This window comes from Xenopus tropicalis, chromosome 6 (assembly GCF_000004195.4).
Source record: "Xenopus tropicalis strain Nigerian chromosome 6, UCB_Xtro_10.0, whole genome shotgun sequence".
NCBI lineage: Eukaryota > Metazoa > Chordata > Amphibia > Anura > Pipidae > Xenopus > Xenopus tropicalis.
Window position 1 is genome coordinate 118,729,166 of NC_030682.2, and position 21,536 is coordinate 118,750,701.

At 38.9% G+C, this 21,536-nt stretch overlaps 1 protein-coding gene across 5 annotated transcripts in view; it reads left to right on the plus strand.

Annotated features, from left to right (window-relative positions):
- The first annotated feature begins 2,857 nt into the window (after positions 1 to 2,857).
- trim55 (tripartite motif containing 55) overlaps positions 2,858 to 21,536 on the plus strand; it is a 63,357-nt gene continuing 44,678 nt past the window's right edge. The window contains exons 1-3 of one of the 5 annotated variants that reach the window (XM_004915176.4): positions 2,858 to 3,223; positions 4,845 to 5,017; positions 18,070 to 18,235. In XM_004915176.4, the coding sequence (XP_004915233.2) occupies positions 3,056 to 3,223; positions 4,845 to 5,017; positions 18,070 to 18,235 (507 nt within the window). In that variant the 5' untranslated portion in view covers positions 2,858 to 3,055. The remainder of the gene's footprint in view (positions 3,224 to 4,844; positions 5,018 to 18,069; positions 18,236 to 21,536) is intronic. The other 4 variants (XM_004915177.4, XM_004915175.4, XM_031903834.1 and 1 more) reach the window with 4 other exon arrangements.

The following is a 21,536-nucleotide window of genomic DNA, read 5'->3' on the forward strand; positions in this document are numbered from 1 at the left end:
ACAAGTGCATGTGGTCCCCTCAATTTCCCCACAGTCTGTTGCGTGTAAAACCACTTTCATAAAAGGTATTTTTACCAAAATGTCCTCCAAGGACTTCCATATAGTTGCGCTTGGCACCACCCAATCCTTCCTACCTTCCATATTGAATTGAGAGCTGTGACACTCATTAATGCAGTAGAAACCCACAGCTACCACCATCTTTGGAATAGGCAGTAGCTCAAGGGTTCCCTCGGTGCCCTGCATCAATCACTATAGTTCAGTTGCGCCAAATGAATAGGGTACATGCATCACTTCCATGGCAATCACTAGAAATGATATTGTTTGTTACTTACATGGAGCAAGCAGTTGTCTATAAATATAGACTGCTTAAGGCTGAAGTGGGGCATAGGATTTTGCAGATGGGGTAGAAAGAAGAAAGAGTTTGGCACAGACCTCACCGCTACCCAAAATGAATGTGCGTTTGTCAGCCCTAACCTTCCCAACCAGCGGTACATCTTTCCAGACTCTCACCTCTCTCCCTTTAAGTCTCAAAGTTCAGTTGGTTTAAAATCCTCCTACACTTTCCTGAGGGAGAACTTGTTTACACCCTGATAAAATTTTTAGCATGTCTGGCTGCAAAGCAAAGGATAAAATACAAAATCCCTTTGTTAACCTTGAAAGCCATTCACGTCTCTTTTCCTTATTATATTTTTCACTTAGGTATCTGTATTTTACTCTCACAGTTGCTGCCTTTTTCACACCCAGGGGTAGAGTGGTTTAGGTAGTCTTGATGGACCTTGGTCAGGGTGTGACCAGTTGAGATATGAGGCCCCATCATTCCTTAGAATAACCCTACTCAAACCAGTAACAAACACTGCCATTTAAACATTTCTATATGGTTTTTAGCTCTAGGATTTTATCCCTGACATGATCTGTAAGAAACTCTCCCTCATTCCCTTTAAAAATAAATTCATGTCTTCTTGGAGCACTAGTACAACGTCTGGTATGACCCTGGCACTTTTGGCCAAGGGCCCCAATATTACTGCATTATTACCTTGTTTAGGGCCAATGTTACCCAATCTCTTGATTCAGACTGCTTCCTGCAGAGACAGAAATAAGGAGCTCTTATGTTCCAGGGATTCCAGTAACCTTCACACCAGGTGGTTTTGAGTACCCAGTGACCCTTAATATTTGACATTACCAGATATCTCTGCATTGAAGGCATTTATTTGGAAGTCCTTTTGCAATACAACACAATGTCATTTCCAGGGGGTAGGTTTAGTTTTGTTTTAGTTTTGCGTTACTAGAGATAGAAATATCAAAAGTGATCTCTCCACCAGAGACCCTTGAGAGACCCTATTTCTGAGGCCTGACAGACGCTGATATACTAATAATCCCTAGACTCAAATCTTCTCATCAGTAGATCTACATTTCTTTCTGTTTTTATTTTAGATGAAGGACAATTGGGTTGTCATTTCTGTAGGTGTTACTTAGATTTCCCACTATCCTATCAGCTTCAGACTGGGGTACCTGGGGCCCACCAAATACTGGACCTATAGGGCTGTGCTGTAATCTGTACCTAGTGCTGGATTACCAATGGATTACAAAAGCGGGTCCCTTGGTTCTCTAGAAATTGCATCCAGGTTCATAGTAAATAACTCCTTTACTGTTATGGTATATAAAGATCTCTATGGTACATATATCTCTTTAGAAGAAAGAAGCTGCTTTCCCTATTAGAGGAGTTGGCAGAAATGAAAGTGATTCTGCTTATCCAATCAGATAGCAACCTCGTCCTGAGCAAAGTTACTGTATGTGCAACACAAACACCCATATCTAAGTAGGATGTACAAGGTTTGCCAGGTGCAGTAACCCAAAGAAACCAATAAGATGTTTGCATTTGAACAGCTGACAAGTAAATATTGAACTAGATATTTAGCAAAATTAACATAATTTAAGATTGTTTAAGATTTAGTTGTGAGAAACACAAGCTTAGCAAAATAAAGGGCAAAAAGTAATTTAAGGCACAAGTTGCTGCATTTTTTTTCCCACAATTCCAGCATAATTATATGCACACAGCGATAATGCGTCTGATACAATTGTGGCCAATGCATGAAAACATACACATATGTGTGAGTGCTTTGATGTGAACACACAGCAGCTAATTGTGCTGAAAATTTCCAGAGTTCAAATGTTGTAATTTCCAGAGCTCCGCGTAAAAATGCCGCCTGTGCCAGATTCTGTAGGCACAAGTTCACTGTATCAGTTGGCTGAGGCTGTTGTAGGAAGCTTGAGGGTTCCCCTGCACCAACAGGCACTGTAGCGCACAATTTTGTAACAAATGGGCACTCAGCACAACTGTGCAGAAGGGCTAGGAGCTTTGGATGCAAGCGCCTTTAATAAATGGTGTATATTTGTGACTGTGGAAACATTTGTGCAACCGCAACTGCACTTTATAAATGACCCCTTATGAGTTTGTGTTTTGCTTGGATACATAAGTAATTTCATGGATGTGCTGTGCTGGCAGCGTGTTGTATCCTACACACAACATTTAGTCAAATACACATGCAGATCTTTCCCTATATTACACATGCCATGCTGAATCTATAAGAATAGAATATTACAAGCTTTAGCCTGCTCCTTATTACTTCGTACTGCTTTTAGAAACCCTTTCCCACATGGGCTCCTCTGTTCAGATCAAGCAGACATATATATAATGACAACTGTCAGATTCCTTTCCAGATGTCCTTTTACCCAGCTGCCCCCACTCCTTCCAATTCCCACACAGAGGAATGCAGACCAGACATGCCTGGGATCCATCACCTGTCCGAATCCATCCCGGTGTCACTTTCATATATGGACAGAGCAGTATGGCAGCATGTGACAGACTGCTACTAAAAACAGCCCCAGCACTCCGCAGATGATCCTTTTAAACAATGTCACCCAGCTGAGCTGAGGAAACCCATTGGACATTTGATCACACACACAGTCCAGGAATTATTTGAAGGGAAGGAACCCGGAAACTGATCAGCACAACCTAGTTCTCCTAAAAGTTTATGCTTCTCAGAATAGAAAGGAGATGAGCACCTCATTGCAGTACAAGTCATTCTCCAAAGAGCAGCAAACTATGGATAATCTAGAGAAGCAACTCATATGTCCAATATGCCTGGAAATGTTCTCAAAACCCGTGGTCATACTTCCCTGTCAGCATAATCTGTGTAGGAAGTGCGCAAGTGATATATTCCAGGTAAGAATTTTAATGTTTGATCATCTAATCAATAGAAAATCCAAGCACCGCTTTCATGTGCTGTAAGTATTGTTATGATTTTATTCAAGTATAGGGCCTGTTATCCAGAATGCTCGAGACCTGGGGTTTTCCTGATAACAGATATTTCTGTAATTTGGAATTCCATACCTTAAGTCTACTAAAAATCATTTAAACATTAATTAAACATTAAAATGAAAACCTTACTGTAGAATATATGAAACAGTAAACCTGAGATACTACTCTAGGTAATCCAACATAAAAGTACATAGAGTGTGTTCATACAGAGTGTTGTTATTGTGTACTATACCAGAATCCCACACCAGGTGGAGGCTGCCGTGGCTGCTGGGAGATGTAGTACAACTTAGGTCTGCATGGTAGGCATGTCCTGTAACCTATGTAAAGCCACCATGCAACAGGCCAGTGCCTAACTTTAATCTGACATTTATGCATTCAGTTTGAAGCCTTGGATACATATACTGTACAGTTGACCTTCTCTGATTAAAATGATAATTTACAGACATTATACATCTTTTAATGTTTTTTTTCTAAAGCACCAATATTTTCCCCTAACTGTGAACAATACAGTAGCAATACAAAAATATAAAACACATAGCAGCCAACTTGTAAGGGCTTACAATTATTCGACAGCTATAGTCATTCAATGTACAAAAAAACAAATCAGGTATAGGATCAAGAATGCTTGGGGCCAGGGGTTTTCCAGATCACAAGTTTTTGAATAATTTGGATCAACATAATTTAAGTGTGCTAAAAACATTCAAACATGAATGTAAACATGTAAAGACAATAGTTTATGTATATACAGTACAGTATAGGATCTATTATCTGGAGTGATTTGGACCTGGGGCTTCCAGACAAAGGATCTTTCCATAATTTGGATACCGTAAGTCTACTAAAATATATTTTAGGCATTAAATAAACCCAATAGGATTGTTTTGCATCCAATAAGGATTAATTATCATGTTTGGACTGGGATTCAGAATAGGCCCTGTCATTTCAAACACCCAGAGGCCCAAACAGCCCCCACTAAACAGTGAATGGCACCTTACAGCAGCCTCTCTGGCATTTGCCAGAATCCACAGATTGCCAGTCTGGGCCTGTTAATCATAGCTTAGTTACCATTAAGTACAAGCTACTTTTCTTATTACAGAGAAAAGGGGAATCATTTTCAAAAATATCTGTAGTAATAAGTCACCCAACTGGCTTTCTCAGTTCAGAGAATTCAGCAAGTCTAGTTGATTTGACTTATTACTACAGATTACTACAGATTATACCATGACCTGGATGAATGAAAACCTTCACAGACACATTTTCAAAACTGTGAATTGATTAAAATGAAGTCCAAGGGAGCTGGACTTCTTATAATTTGAAACTTTCTGAATTACGGGTTTCTGTATAAAGAATCCCATATCTGTATATACTGCATGTAAACTGAAAGGACTGTACTTATAACTGAGACAATGATGCTACTATTACAACAACCTGTATTTACCTGTGTCAGACACAGACTTATCTCAATCTATTCTCGTGTCTAACACACATAGAAAATTTTTAACCAATTTTTCTCTGCTGTCATCTTCAGGCTTCCAATCCATATTTGCCAACACGAGGAGGAAACACAGTAGCATCAGGCGGACGTTTTCGTTGCCCCTCGTGCCGGCATGAAGTGGTGCTGGACAGACATGGGGTCTATGGACTACAAAGGAACTTACTGGTTGAAAATATTATTGACATTTATAAACAGGAATCTACAAGGTAACATTGGCATTTTAGTCTTGTTTTTTAACAGTAAATATCCTAAAGCAGAGTTTTTCTGAATTTTTTGGATTCAAGACTTTTTGGCCCTAAATTTGTTAGGGTTTCCATGTGCATGTGACATGGTTAGAGGTATGAGAACACTGTCATATTAGTCACCTTGTTATAGATTCATAAGGATCCCAAATGGCAAATCAGCATTAAGTTCACATTTTTTTTTGCCAACTTTTTCCTTACCATGTGAGGTTTTTTTTAACATACAGCTTTTTTTTGTGAGTCTATGGGTGTTTTTTCATGGCAAAACCTGGCAAAAAGTTTTGCTCCTCAGTAGTGGCAACATGTTCCGTGGCACTGTACATAGGAGTACCTGACAAATGACAAATAAAGTAGGTAATAAAGGCCCTATCCACAAGAGCTTACATGCCACACTGTATTTGTAAAACTGCATTGCATTGTGTAAGGAAAACAAGATATTTATGTCTATGAAGATTCTCATTCATCCAGGTCATGATATACAGTATCTAGTAGAATTAAGTCTAAAACAACTGGACTTTTCTGAGTTTTTTCACTCATCCGAGTGGCTTCTTCAGTTCAAATGACTGGTAGGGAAAAGATATATCTGTGCATTCTGTGACATGGATAAAGTTTGCCCAGTCAATTATGTCCAGGGGCATTTTTGCCAATAAGCAAGGTTTGAGACACCTTGGGTGGAAAATGAGCCAGATTCCAGGTTTATTTAGTTCTTTCAGTGGAATATTTGGCCAAACCTTACCCATTGTCCCTAACAGTTGCATATCTGTTTTTATAATAGTGATTGTGATTAGCTAATGACTTCATTTAATTAGCTCTATAATTCTCAATTGAATATATTGTAAAAAAGCAATTATACAGTATATTGCATAGGGTTAGTAAGTGGCATGTGTAAAGTCTTTAATATCTTTCAGATGTATGTTCCATTATCATTACCAGACCAATTTATCCCAAATGCTGCTGGTTATAGGACTAGGGTTGTTGCTAAATTATAAGCACTGTTTCATATCTATCTATTTCATGTGCTTTAACCAGTTTTCATGTTTTGTATTATGAAGATTTTGTAAATTGTAGGTTTAACAATTGAGGCACACAACAAAACAGAAAAATATAAAAACAAATAACATAATTACAGTATCTGCCTCCCTCTTGCATTACAAACCACTTCTCATTGTATGGACAAATAGATACTTCCTAGCCAGTTACCTGCAAATGAAGTCAGTTTTTGGCTGAGAGAGGCAGTTGTAAAGTTTGTAGCTTATAGATGTAACCCACAGTGTGAGAGAACCGTAGGCCACCAAGGTACTGGGGTACATAATAGGTTCTAATTGCACAATGGGTTTGAATGGTTTATATAAGATATTTAATGCAGTGTTTTGTGAGCTATGGTCATTGTCCAAACTAGAGATACCCTTAAGGTGGCCATACAAGGGCACATTTCAGCTGTTGATTTTGGTCCTTCAGACTGATTTGGAAGCTGGTCTGCCCGTGTTGGGCACCCCTGTTGGGCCTACCCAACCAACATCTGGCCTTAAATTATCCAGATCTTGATTAGGCAGGTTAGATTTTCCTGTTGGTTTGGGGACCGCATCAGCTTGTTGACACAGTTCTTGGTCTGATGGCGCCCATGCCCGCCGTTTTACATTAGATGGGCGTATCAAGAGAAGATTCATTCATTTGGCAACCTTGCCAAACAAGCAGATTGCAATATGTATGGCCACCTTTAGTCTGTTTTTAAACTACAGCACCTAGCATCAACTAACCCATCAAGGGTTTTCATGGCTGGCTTGAGTTGTAACAATAGCTGCAAGACTGCAGGTTGGACATCCATGGCATGATGTCATTCAGATAAGCAGAGATTATCAGAGACTGTGGAGTGGCTGTTTATACAACACAAAATTTCTCCCAGTCCCCCAGCACAGTACATGATTATTGTCTTAGGGGGTTGCTTGTTCTATTGTGGAGAACTGTAACAAACCTGAGACACTGTGTGATCATAAGGTGGTACTAATGAATAATGAATTAGAAGCATGCCTTAAAAGAATAAATCACCACCTACCTTTTTTCTTACCCATTAGACTTCTTTTTTACCTGCTTTTGCTTCTCCGTTTCACCAAACTTGAATGAATACATTTATTTTTCATACATTGTTAGTAATTACATACATTGTTAGTTAGTAGTACATACAGAGCAATTGCCATTTATTATGTAAGACAGACTAGTGGAGTTTTTTTTAAATTCTGTACTGTATATTTTGGCTAAATACAAACATCCTGCTTATGAGGGTTGCCAAAGTGTAGCTATCAATGAAACAATAAATGGAGGCTTTACTAGGCACAATCAGCCGTCCCCTCCCCTTGCCCATCGCTAAGTTGCATATTATTTAGATGCACAAGTTATGGAGCAGTTGCAGGCCCTTCATGAGCCGACGCTACACTCTGCACCTATTGCTGGATTTTTCTATCCAGTGCCAGGATCAGGGTGCAGCCATTACCCATTACCAGCTATGCACACAGTAAAAGTGTTCTCTCTTCCTGAGCCCCGTTAGCAATCTTGCATTTCTGCCCCAGGTCTTTGTTAATAACACCTATATTCATGTAATACTTGGGCTTCATATGCATGCTAATAGGTCATGGCACTATGAGCAACTCTTGTAAACAAGCAGAATATGCACCAAGCCCTTAAATATCCCCACTGGAGCAAATGGTTGCAAGGTTTTGGGGACAACAGCTGCTCCTAAGAGGAAACATGAGTGTAGCAGATGGGTTACAATAACATTCCTGTCCATAAGTTACTTACACCCTTTTGGTTTACCGAATATATTTGTCATGATGTCAGCTGACAAAACACAATAAGTGACAAACATAAGGTAAGAATGAATACAGATCATCCCTCTAGGAAAAACACATATTGCAATGCTGGTTTTAAATAAAGCAGAGTGACTTTAAACCTGATGATGCAAATATTATGTCTCTAATTACTACAGAGGCAGATCTGGTTGCCAGGGGCAGAAAAAGACTTCAAGTGGTACAAATCAGATGCACCATAGTAATCACTGGGTTTTGTTGAATTTCATGTTAGTCTAAGTACATCTAGCACTATATTTATTAATGGATTGTTAGCCTTTCTTTTGTGTCTATCTCTCTGAAATGTACAGTCCTACGTGATTACTGAATGTAAGGTTGCATTTCTATTTCTGTTCAGGCCTACCTTTACCTATAATTTAATCAAGTCATTACCATTTATGAAATCCAAAGTTTCTAACTTCTGTGTACCCCTGTACAAATGAACGAGGCACAAACAACTGTACCATACGACGATAGTCACATCCATTATCTGACTAGTTTCAGGATATCTGCCTGAATACTATACAGTTGGCCCATAGCGAGTGAGCCAAATTTGACCCTCTTATTAATACCTTACAATGGACCAGATTTCATTAAGGAGAAAAGCTGATCCCATGGCTTAGGACATAAAAACTAGATTTAAGTCTATGAAGAACTTTGTAATTGAATAAGGATTTAATTCATTTCTTTCCTAGGATTGAATCTGGCCCAATGTTGTATAAATATTGTCATTATTTAACATAGGTTACAGCTGGTTGTATATATCACTGGACACCCCCACCTTAATAACTAACAGGGACTGTTGAATGAACTGTGTTTCAGACATGAATGCTATGCAGAGTAGCTGCAGTTTGTGAAGAGACAGGAATAGACAGATAAAATAACTGTCAGTTTTAAAGGAAAGGCTTGAGACGGGTGTAGAAATGGAGAGCCTTGATGAAGATAAGAGCTATTTAAGGCATGCAGAGCTTGATTAGGAACCAACAAAGAATTGTCATTGAGAAGAAAGAATGTTTTATTAAGAGTCTTGAAATAAATCCTCCTCCTGATTAGAGTGAGGGCTACACTTTAATGCACTCTGTGTATGAAATGTGAATTTACCTAATAAACCTTTAAACTGCTCTAGAGATTTTTATATCTTTTGGATGTTTGCAAGTGACTATGCTCAAAAATCCCTAAAGGGGGACATGCACCATACCTTAGAAACACGCCTGGTCTTATAGGCCGTGACAAATAATATATAGTGCCACACTGAATGTGGAAAAAATGTTTATTGCTTTGAAAATGACACATTTATTGAAGCTCTGCAGAGATCCCTGAGTAGCATGTGAGGTTTTTGGCCTTTAGCCAATCAAAGCTTTACCCTTAGGCTAAGGGCACATGGGACTGTGCATTGGTTTCTCTATGTGTAGCAGAACTGAAAGGCATGGTGTTGGCCTGTGTACAGGGAGCAGATTTCTGGGCAAAAGTTCATATTTTTGTACACCACAGTTGATTTTCAGGTCCTCTGAATTGCTAGGTGTTGAGTGCTAAGATTTGAAAGTGGATGGGTAATTCTAGTATAGTTTTTGGGGAAATGTCACTTAAAAGAGAAGGAAAGTCACAATCACTTGGGGGTACCAAAATGATCACAGTGGGACGGTGAAAAGTATGAAAAACATGGTAGCTTGTGAATGATTTTTTTACCATCACCCATGCCTAGCTGTTCATAAATGACCCCTACTATGATAAGAAGTATTATCACAAATACTTTATAGTAAATATAAGGCCTTTGGCTTTCTAATGTATGTATGTATATGTATGTATGTATAACTTTATTTTTAAAGCACTACAAGTATACGCAGTGCTGCTGAAACCTAAAATGGTCACCAATTCAAAGAGACTCTTTTATTAAATCACAGGATGTGCAAGGGCTTACAATTTTATTTTAAGAGGGTTCATTTCCTCACTTTATCGCTATTCTAATAATCAGTTGACACCACTTCAGCCAACACCATTTGTCCAGACACTTTCTTTGACACTATATCTTAAGCTGGAATGCTGAATTCTGCTATCTGCATTAGCTCCAACTGTATTTTCAATCTTCAGAGACCACAAAGCAGATTGCTATGAAGCATCAGAACAGAAATAGATGTGACCTCTGAAGCAACGCAACACAAGAAGCCAGGCTGTAACTGTTGCACCTTTAAAAACAGTTTGCTTTTTGCTTTATTATAGTCTATAGGCAAGGTGCTCACAGTAACTCTGGATGATTTACAATTGCTGAGATTTCCATCAACTTTAATATACACTAGTTGTCATTGAACAGTAGCCAGGCCTCACAAATCACTTGCGTCAATCTCACTGGTCACCTAACAAGCTAAGCCATTGCTGGTTGAGTACCTGCCACAAGAACCAGTGTGGCTCAGTAGTAAAAGATTTTCATTTAGGAATAACACCTTTTGTTCTGATTTTTTTGTATGAATTTTCTCGCTACAGACCCACAAATGGAGCATTTCTATTCTCTTTCTCTTCTATTTTCTGTTGAAAACAAGCCAATTTAAGAAACTCCTTATTCAGAGTTACCCTAGCTTGTGATCTGTAAAGATGGATTTGTAGGAGTTATGTGTTGATCTGGAAGAGTGAGGGACCATCTTTTGTGCATGTTTAATAGTTTTCTGTTTTATTGCCCTGCGCTATGCAGTAGGAAGGAATCTTCAGTGGCTGTAAACTATATATAGTAACCGATGTGTATTATGAAGATGCCTCTAATGACCATTAAATGGTTATAAAGGGATCCACCATGACCATAAACACTGAGAAAGCATGTTATTGAGATGGGTGATTGATACTTCTATTAAATATGTGGAGAGGAGCACTTTCCACCTATGTATTTTGGTTGCAATGCGGTGATAGCCACTTAAATGGTCATTGTAAATTTGAGTTTCATAGTTTAAACTTACTAATTATAGGTTTGATGGTGGAGCAGGAGACTTTTGCTAGTTTTAACATTTTCTATACTGCCATATGAGGCATTTTAAGTTGAATATTAAAAGTTAGGTTCTATATTCTTTTGTGATCCTTGGGTTGGCCTGGGTTGGTCTGGCCTGGGTTGGTTTGGAGGTTGTATATTTCAAGGGGGCCTTTTCTTTTCAACTGCTCTGTTGTTGAACTGCTTGTGTCTTGGTTATAGTCTACCTTCTGTCTGTCAGAGATGAGCTGTCTGCAAACACTGCAGGTGCAGGAGTTTATCAGTCAAAACATAGTGGGTGCCAGAAGCTGAAACAGAAGTTTTCACAGTCAGTAATATCTTGTCTGCTTTCTTCTTAGCAGGAAGTGCCAGCGGCAATCCTTCAGTAGCTCTATCCTCAGCCCAGGGAGCGATTGCTGCATTAAGCCCTTATGACAGGCAAAGCCCAGCCTGACCTGTGATAGTTACACAACCTCCTCTTTACAAACAGAGATCTAAAGTTACTTGGCCACGTTATGGCACTCAACCCAAAAGCAAACAAGTATATCTTTAAACACTGCCCCCATTATTATATGCATTTCTATTTGGTACGGAAGAGGTCTATTCAACTGTATTTTTCATATATACATCTTCTGTTCTACAGTATGTAATTATTGCTCTGCTACATTATATTAATGTGTTTTATGATTGCCTTTTGTCGTTTATTTCTAACTAGTTTTCCAGTTTTGACTTTGGGTCTGCCAAAATATAATGGTTATATAATGTGCAAAAACATAGATAAATAATGATCCCTCTTAATAATGTACAGCTTTGAGCACTGTATGGCCAACAATCCTGGGTTAAAAGCTGCTTCAAATAAGGAGGTTCAGAGACAGTTAATAACATTTTATATTAATGTCTAAGCAACAACATCAATCTAAAAAGGACCAGAAATTAAATGCATGCTGGTGCCTGTTGATATAAGCCAATAATGGGATGAATCTACAGAGCAGCCAATATGATTATTTTGTCTCTGGTTTTGCATGTCAAGTAAAGGGCATACGGTATTTAAGGAACTTTTCATTACCAGAGTATATAAAAGACATTCTTGCAGTACAGTGTTAATCTTTAGTTAAGACTGGATGTTTCCATGTATAAATCTGGAACCAATGGCTAAGATTAGACAGCTTTATAAGAGTTAGGTTAATGCCACACCTGCCTACTGTGCCACCTGTTGTGATATTGCTGTAGTTGCCATGTCAAGTAGCAACCAGATGGTATATATTTTGCTTCTTAAAATATAGTTGAGAAACTATCCCTATTGCTATCATCCTGGGCAGAAATACTGAAAATATAAAGCCTCCTTACAGCATATTGCTCCATGTGGCTGTCAAGTCTGAAGGCACAAAGCTCACAAACCAGATCAACCCCTCTTTTTAAGATTCAGACATGTGCAATGACAATTTTTGGCTGTGGCCAGTAGCCTTCCTTTGTTACTCATGATAAAGGTATAGACTACCCTCGAACATTTCTTTGTACAGGTATCGGACCCCTTATCCGGAAACCCATTATCCAGAAAGCTCCGAATTACGGAATGCCTGTCTCCCATAGACTCCATTTTAATCAAATAATTCAGAATTTCAAAACTGATTTCATTTTTCTATGTAGAAATAAAACAGAACCTTGTAATTGATCCCAACTAAGATATAATTAATCCTTATTGGATGCAAAACAATCCTATTGGGTTTAATTAATGTTTTATTGATTTTTTATTAGACTTAAGGTATTGAGATCCAAATTACGGAAAGACCCCTTATCCGGAATACCCTTGGTCCTGAGCATTCTGGATAATGGGTCCTATACCTGTACCATCACAAATAATGAGGTAACAGTTGAGTGCAAGTACATTTTTGGTTATATTTTGGTTAAGAAACCAATGATTATCTCTGGGGAAATCCAGCCACCTACTCTCTTGAATTGGCATCTCAGGTGGCAGTTATATATTTTGCTCCAAAAAGGTATTTATTTAAGGTGCATTGGTTTTTATGTTTATAGAAATTTTGAAATATGTGACACAGGTCATTCATACTTTAGAGACATCTCTATTAGTTTTCACTGACATCTTTAATAGCCTGAATATTGAATATTTTTACATTTTTTCCTGTACTCCCCTGCGGTGGCAATCTCCTGCGTTCCAACACATGTAAGCATGCACCTGTGTTAGTACAGCCCCGTAAGGAAGAATAAGGTGCGAAGACCATCTCAGGGAAAAACTCTTGTGAGTACGATCCTTAAAGTTAATCAAAAGTTGGGCAAGCACAATAAAAAAATCAGCTTATTCCATAGTTTTTCAGTAGTTGATGTTATATGACCCACTCCAAGTCTTTATTTCAATTAATTTTGTTGTTTAATACAATAAAGAGCCATCAATTTTGTTCATTCAGTGAAAATGACCAAGGAAATCACTGTGGTAATTGGTTGGTGCTCTGAAACTGAGATGAACAACATTATCCCCATTGCAAAAATGTTTATCATGAGTCACATAAATACTGGTATGTTGCACGACTCTTACGAAACTGATGTCTCTAGAGACAAGTGACAACTGATGTTCCTCCTGCTCTGTGTTTGCATCTGTTTATAAGTGCCAGAACTAGGATTCTGAGAGCTATTTATAATACATTATCCTTGCTTCCATTTCAACTAGTTCACTGTTCTTGTTTACCTTTCCTACTTCTGAGTTGCTATTATGGAACTTTCATTGTGTGAGTGACAAGCATTTTGGAATTCAGCAATAAACAAATATTACATCCAGCAGCAGAGAGAGTCTATCCAGCTTCAGAGGAACTTCAGAGAAACTGTTCCAACTTTGATATTACTGGGATACTGCATGATGGAACTTGATGCAGACATTTTCTCAGATATTAGAGAGTTCTGCATCTACTGTATGACTTTGTAACTGCTTTGCTTGCCTGTCACAACATACAGTGTAGTTAATATCCCCATATCCTCCGTATATAGCACATATAATGAAAGTACCACTAGGCATAGAAAGAGCCTTTGATTCCATTGTATACCCCTTTCACACAGGATAATTTGGGTCATAAACTTATTACTTGCTCATAATACACCTAAACTGAACTCCAGCTTGGCCTGGGCTGACCTGATTGGCACTTGGCAGTGGCCTGGGGTTCACTGACAGACTATACTATAACATACTGCATGAGTAATGAAGTGCAGCTAATACCCTGATTGTAAAATAAACCATGTAAGTTGCGTAACAGTTGAGTTATTGCCAATGAAAGCTTTATTAAGAACCTCTGGTGCCTAGCAGTTCTGGGTTACAGAAATAAGTTCACCGCATCATAAGCAAGAACATGTTTTCCAGGTTACACCAAGGGGCTGCGCTGACTGCAAAGCAATCTTTTCCATTCAGTAAAAAAAGAAACTGGGGGCAAGAAAACCGACCGTGCAATTTTTATTAAGCAAGGTCGTAGTCAAACGTATTATCCGCTATTACATAGTAGATGATAAAAGGTCACAGGACCTTTTTTAGATAATCAAATTAAAATTTCTATTTTACACAAAAAATTAGCCTTGTGAATGTTCATGTGATCACTATCTGGTTCATTTTAGCTTGCAGGAGTACTTTCGGTAGTCTGCTGATAACAGAATGTCAATTGGAACCACTAATGCATTACTTATAGTTAGGTGTCCAGAAAGCCTGGTACCTGATTAACAGTTCCATGTAGAACTAAAGAATCAATTTAGTTTAAAGAACCAGGCAACTACTACCCTCTTAGTAGTGAAGATCTGTGCCTCAAAAGATGCTCCCATCTTCTTTTCTTCTAATTCTTTTTCGTATTTTTAGCGCGAAAAAATTGGAAAGATTTCTTGAATAATGTTTTATTTTATGACACATAAAATAACCACAAAGTGGACATTGCATTCATACTGCTACCCCAGGGTACTTTCACTGTGTATAATGTGCATGATGGGCCAATGATCATTTTTTTACACTATATATAGTTTGCCCTGGTGTGTCAGTGCCCAGTGCACGGGGGGAAAGACAGGTGATAAGGCAGCGTTACCCACAGAGTGAGAGGCAGGGACTATTTGCCCACCCAGCCCTGGAACCCTGTGCCAGCTGGCAACACCTTGGGGCACATTTACTTATCCATGAACACTCCGAGCATTTGTTCGATCGGTCCAATCGTATTTTTCGCGACTTTTTCGTACCTTGCGCAACTTTTTCGTATTTTTAGCGCGAAAAAATTGGAAAGATTTCTTGAATAATGTTTTATTTTATGACACATAAATTAACCACAAAGTGGACATTGCATTCATACTGCTACCCCAGGGTACTTTCACTGTGTATAATGTGCATGATGGGCCAATGATCATTTTTTTACACTATATATAGTTTGCTTGGTGTGTCAGTGCCCAGTGCACGGGGGGAAAGACAGGTGATAAGGCAGCGTTACCCACAGAGTGAGAGGCAGGGACTATTTGCCCACCCAGCCCTGGAACCCTGTGCCAGCTGGCAATAACTTGGGGCACATTTACTTATCCATGAACACTCCGAGCATTTGTTCGATCGGTCCAATAGTATTTTTCGTGACTTTTTCGTACCTTGCGCAACTTTTTCGTATTTTTAGCGCGAAAAAATTGGATCGGTTTTGCCGCTGTTTACAATCGTTCGGTACAAAAATTTTGTGACTTTCGGATCGCCAATACGATATTATCATGACTAATACGATTTTTTCATAAGCATTTTCGTGATATCTGCGATCTTCAGAAATTTTCGTTTCCAATCCGAATTTTTCCCATTCAGGATTCAAACTCGTGTTTTGATAAATCTGCCCCCTTGTGTAGGGGGGCCCACCAAAATGGTCCCAATTCATTAGTCCTGTAAGTTTGAATACTTGTATATTAAGAATATACAAGTATGGGACTTGTTATCCAGAATCCTCAGGACTTTTTTTTGCACAAGGGGTTTTTCCCTAATTTGGACCACCCTACCTTAGGTCTGCTAAAGGTACTGTTCTATTATCACAGAGAAAAAGGAAATCAGTTTTAAACAACTGAATTATTTGACCAATTTTTTTTTGATGCGTGTCATTTAATGTGTCTAAAGAATTTTTTAGCGTTTCACAAATCTTTTTGAGAATTTTTTAGCGATGCGAAATGGGACAGATTCTCTCATCACTAGACTATGGGATATGGCTTTCCTGTAATTTGGAACTTTCTGGATAATGCCTTAAACAAAAGTTTTTTGTAAGAGCGAAACAAGTGTCAAGTATACACAAAATTTACATAGAAAAGGAAGCTGTAATATGGTTTAGTACTCATCCAATTGTTGCTGAAGTACTTCTTAATTATGATGATGATTATTATAGATTGCAACATGGTCCATCCCAAACTGCATTGCCTGCTAATACACTGATTGGCTGGGTGCCCACTTTATTTCCCACCTATAATGCCATTTTTTGTGCTTTGACTGAATTCACTGAATAACAGAAGTGACAAATTGGACAGTGTAAATATATCAGGATATCACTGAATACTATTGTTAATCATTGTGTATCGTTATCCACACCTTTATTTATAGAGCGATTTTCTAAGTAAGTTTTTAGGCTCTCAGAATAGTAATTACACATTTACAAGTTTAGCATTCACCAGCGCGCAGGTTAAGGAGTGAAGGTGTTGATAATATGACATTTGCTTATTGGATACTTCATGGAAGCGGATGATTAATAAGTGCTCGCAAGCTGTTACTTATCTCAATAAATAATGTGATATTTAAAAACTGATCATGTGCTCATGGAAATATCATGAAATGTTGGATCAAAGTGAGAATGAAGCAAATACAGTACTAAAAGTATTCGGTTTGGTGATGTTATTTATTAAGTGTATTTATCAAGGGGTGAAAGGAAGAGTTCACCCTGTGATATACAGTATGCGCCTAAAATCCTCTAAAATGTCTAGACAGCAGTAACATTTTTCTATAGTAAACTGTAGTAAGCTCTGTATTACCCTTTAATAATTATTCCCCTTACAGAACACAGGTTTGCTTTCAAATTGCCTTTCATTTTATTATAACATGTCTGCTCTCCCTTTGTTAGCTACTGTATGTAAAATTGTTGGCATTATGGCAACTGTGAGAGATTGGGTAACTGTTGAACTTTAGCTCAGAGCCTCCTCCCAGGCCCATTTTGATAAATAGGCATTTGCCCAAGGTGCACAAAGACAAAGGGGCATACAATCAAAAGCTCTGTACATTGAAAGGAACATATAGGAATGCATTATAGAAAGTTGTTTGATTCATCCCTTGCAAACAGTGCACATTCTACCTATTAATAGCTTGTTTTATATATGGTGAACCTGCTCTAAAAAAGTTTTAAAGGAAAACTATTCCCCCAAATAATGTAGGTCTCTATAAAAATATATCACATAAAACAGCTCATATCTAAAACCCTGCTTCATTTAAATCCACCATTTTCATAAAAGTAGTTTTAGTAGTATGTGCCATCGAGTAAGTACTAAAGGCTGCCTTTCACGGTGCACACAAACAAGCCACGGCACACATACATGCTAGGCCACATCAGCCAATGAATGGACAGAGTTCTGCCTTTTGCTCCCACACTACTTCCTGTTACAGTTAGAGCTGCATTATTTCCTGTCAGCTGATCTCTGAGGGAGCACACAGCCCATCACTAAATGGTGGCTCAAGGGAAAGGATGTAAAAGGGCAATATTTACTGAGATATATCAAACCAGGGGTGGCACTCCACATTCAGTCTTTATCCCGGGTGCAAGGTAAATAGTATGTATGTATGTATATCTTTATTTATAAAGCGCTACTTATGTACGTATATTCCAGTTTGTTAAGATTCTTTAATAAGCCACTTAAAATGATATAAACTATTGGTTAAGTATTCAATCGAGGGGTGAAACTTTAGCCCAGTGAATGTGTGAGAATTCCACATCTAGTGCTTCTATACTGACTTACTCAATATGTACCATTTACCTGGACATTTGGGAGATCCATTTCACTCTACACCAGAGACCCTCACCATATCAGCTTACTATAGTGCTACACCAACTTAAATGAGATCTCTTTTGAACAAAGAAATGATAGCTTTTGAACAATATACATTTTCCTCTTTTTCATCCAAAATATTAAAAAATGGAACTTCATTTGGTGCTGAGTGATAATCAGGGAACTCACTTGTGTATTTTCTTTTACAGGCCCGAAAGAAAGACTGACTGCCCAATGTGTGATGAGCATGAAGATGAAAAAATTAATATATATTGCCTGAATTGTGAAGTTCCTACATGTTCTATGTGCAAAGTGTTCGGAGCGCACAAGACCTGTGAAGTTGCTCCTCTCACACAAGTTTTCCAAAGACAAAAGGTAATTCTGTTTCTTTAACTGACAGATTTCTGTTTTGCTTGTATTTTACATTAATAGAATAGATGATAAGACTGTGCTGGGAGATGACTCTAGGCTTCTTTACCAAGTCCAAATTACATGTTAAACCCAGTCCTGCTGCTGCTTGTTAGTAGAAAGATCTGAGGGTACATCAAATACCAGCACAGTGGGATGGATTAGACACGTAGACATGTATTTTCTAAAGGCATCTGTAAAGGCAATAAAATGCCAAATACAGATTGATCTTAGAGGTTTCATGCACTAGAGGCACAATTTCGGTAGCCAAGGAGACTGTACTTTGTATTCAGTCAAAGGCCAAATAGTGCTGGCCATTGTTTTGTGTGTTTTTCCCTTTAGCATATCTCCGAAATGAACAATGCAGAATTCACTGCTCATTTTAGGTTCTTGGAAAAGTCAAATACATAGCAAGTGTTAAATAATATTCTTTCTTAGCAGTCATGGTAACATTTTAAGTGAGCTGACTCATAGCTGAGTTCATAGGAACATTAACCAGGAGACCAAGGCATACAAAAGCCACATCTACATATTATGTAGATCACTACATGTAGGCCCAGCCATCCAATTTTACCACTTTTGTACTTGGGCACAGCAAGAATATACTGCAAAATGAGTCTTTATTCACACCAAATGTTTTGTCATGTGTCAAGTGAGCCTGTGGAGCCCAAAACTGTATTGTGAATTAACACCCGCATATTGCAGTATTTTCCTTCTGTGTGTCTAAGTCTCCTACTTTAGAAAACTGATTGCATCCAAAAGCTATTCATTGGCATAGTTATTAGTTCATTTGGGTTAAAACTGAAAAGTCGACTGAGTTAACTCCAACTGAACCCCAGTGCATATACTGTATATACACTTCTTATACAGGCCTATAAACTGAAAATCTTAATATCCTAATAGCTTTGGATACTATGCTTGTTCAAGAACTCATCCAGGCCCCTCTTAAAGGCATTAACAGAACCTGCCATTACCACATCTCTAGGAAGGGCATTCCCCAACCTCACTGCCCTCACTGCGAAGAACCACCTACTCTGCTTTAAGGGCTCTGGCACACGGGGGAGATTAGTCGCCCGCGATAAAACTCCCTGTTCGCGGGCGACTAATCTCCCCGAGTTGCCTACCCCTGCCATCCCACCGGCAAACATGTAAGTCGCCGGCGGGATGGCAGACTCGGCGGTGCAATATCAGGGAATCGCCGAAAAAGACTCGCGAGGCTTTTTCGGCGATTTGCGCGAAATCGTGCCGCCGCGTCTGCCATCCCGCCGGCGACTTACATGTTCGCCGGTGGGATGGCAGGGATAGGCAACTCGGGGAGATTAGTCGCCCGCGAACAGGGAGTTTTATCGCGGGCGACTAATCTCCCCCGTGTGCCAGAGCCCTAAATGAAAATTCAGTTCCTCAGGTTTAAAGGGGACAAGGAACTATTTATTAAAAGTCTAACATTTGTTACAAAGTCTGGTCTTCAGAGCTATCCTAAAAAGATGAGGTACCAGAATTAAAGATATTTCACAGAGAAAGTAGGCAGATGCTACAGATGAGATGTAACTCTTTGCCACTCCAATAGGAACAGATCTATCAAAGAAATTCTAGAAGCTGACGATGACCTGGCGAAATGTATTCTAGATTACAAAACCCTAGATGCTGACAGAAATGAGTGAATGCCCTGAGATTTGGTTCAGCTAAATGTTTATTTCAGTGACTGCATAAACTATAGCAAAAAAGGGGGAAGTTGTGGTCAACCACTAAATTGTAAACCATTTGGTGGGGGTGCAATGAGGTTGGGACCACAAAATACATATAGACAACAACAAGAGATCCTCTGCACTCACTCATTATCAATATATATAGGACATTAAGACATTCTCTGCATTAAGCCACCAGGAAATTCCCTCCCCTTTAAACAAAAGAGGGATTGTTTGTCCATATATTGCAATATACTTCAAGCTGGCCAACTACGTCAAAGTCATCCCTTCTGGCCAGTCCTACACTGACTTATGCGATTCATTAAGAATTCTACTGCTTCAATATACTTTTAGCAAAGGGACTAAAGGTCCCCATACACAGGCCGATAGTAGCTGTCGATAACGGTCCCTTGCACCAATTCGGCAGCTAATCGGACCGTGTATGGCACTTCCGACGCGCCTGCCCAACCGATATCTGGCCTGAAATTGGGCAGATCTCGATCGGGCAGGTTAGAAAATCTAGTCCAATCGGGGGCCGCATCGGCTTGTTGATGCGGTCCCCGGATCGACTTTGCCTATGCCCGTCATTTTAATTCGATAATTTGGCCCCAGGGCCAAACGATCAAACTACCCTGGATTCTCCCGATATCGCAAACCCATAGGTGGGGGATATTGGGAGAAGTTCCGCTCGCTTGGCGATGTCGCATGTATGGGGACCTTAAGTTTTACCTGCAACTTTCTGCATATCTGAATACTTGTGCAAATAACAAAAGGGGACAGATGTATTGTGAGCTGTATTTATGTCTGTATTCAGAAGATGTATATTATACATCTGTTTTTATTTAGTGAAAAAGGCAGCAAATCGGTCTTTAAGGTAATATGTAAATTAAATGCAATCTGATGCTAAGCACTAGTTTGTTGTAACCAGGTCCCTGTCTGACATCTAAGGGGACCAGGTCTCTAATGCAGCACCTATTGAAAAGATGAATAAAATGATTACTGCTTTTATGTGTGATTGGTCTGCTGCTGGTTCTGTTTTGTAACCATTTCTTTGTAACTGTTATTGAAAGTAAGTCATAAGCACTATTAAATACAGTATGTGGCTTTCTGCCAGGGATTACATCAATAAGGTGTCCTGAATTCAGTTATTGTATATGGAACATATCAGAGCAATCTGGCTGAGGATAACAATAACACATTAGCTTAGCCAAAGCTGTTGGGTTTAACTCTTTAATACCATTACCCTAGCTAAGAACAGAGAGATGACAGGGCAAGGTAAGGCAAAAGAGCTGCAGCCAAATGGAAAGTGCAAAGGTGCTGTGAAGAAACACATCTGAAGAATAAAGGAGAAATATTATATTATATTATATGCTATTAGCCATGTAGGGTACAACAAATATAGTTATTGCTACAGGTATCTGTAAAACTGCACAGTCTATAGGTTGTGCACCTTTGCACCTTTGATTTGACATGCACTCTGCACATGGACCAGGTTCTATGTGCTATGTAAACTGAATAATATTGCATGCAGAAAATCTGTTCCTTTAGAAATCATGTTAAATGACTGCTACTCTGCATAGCCC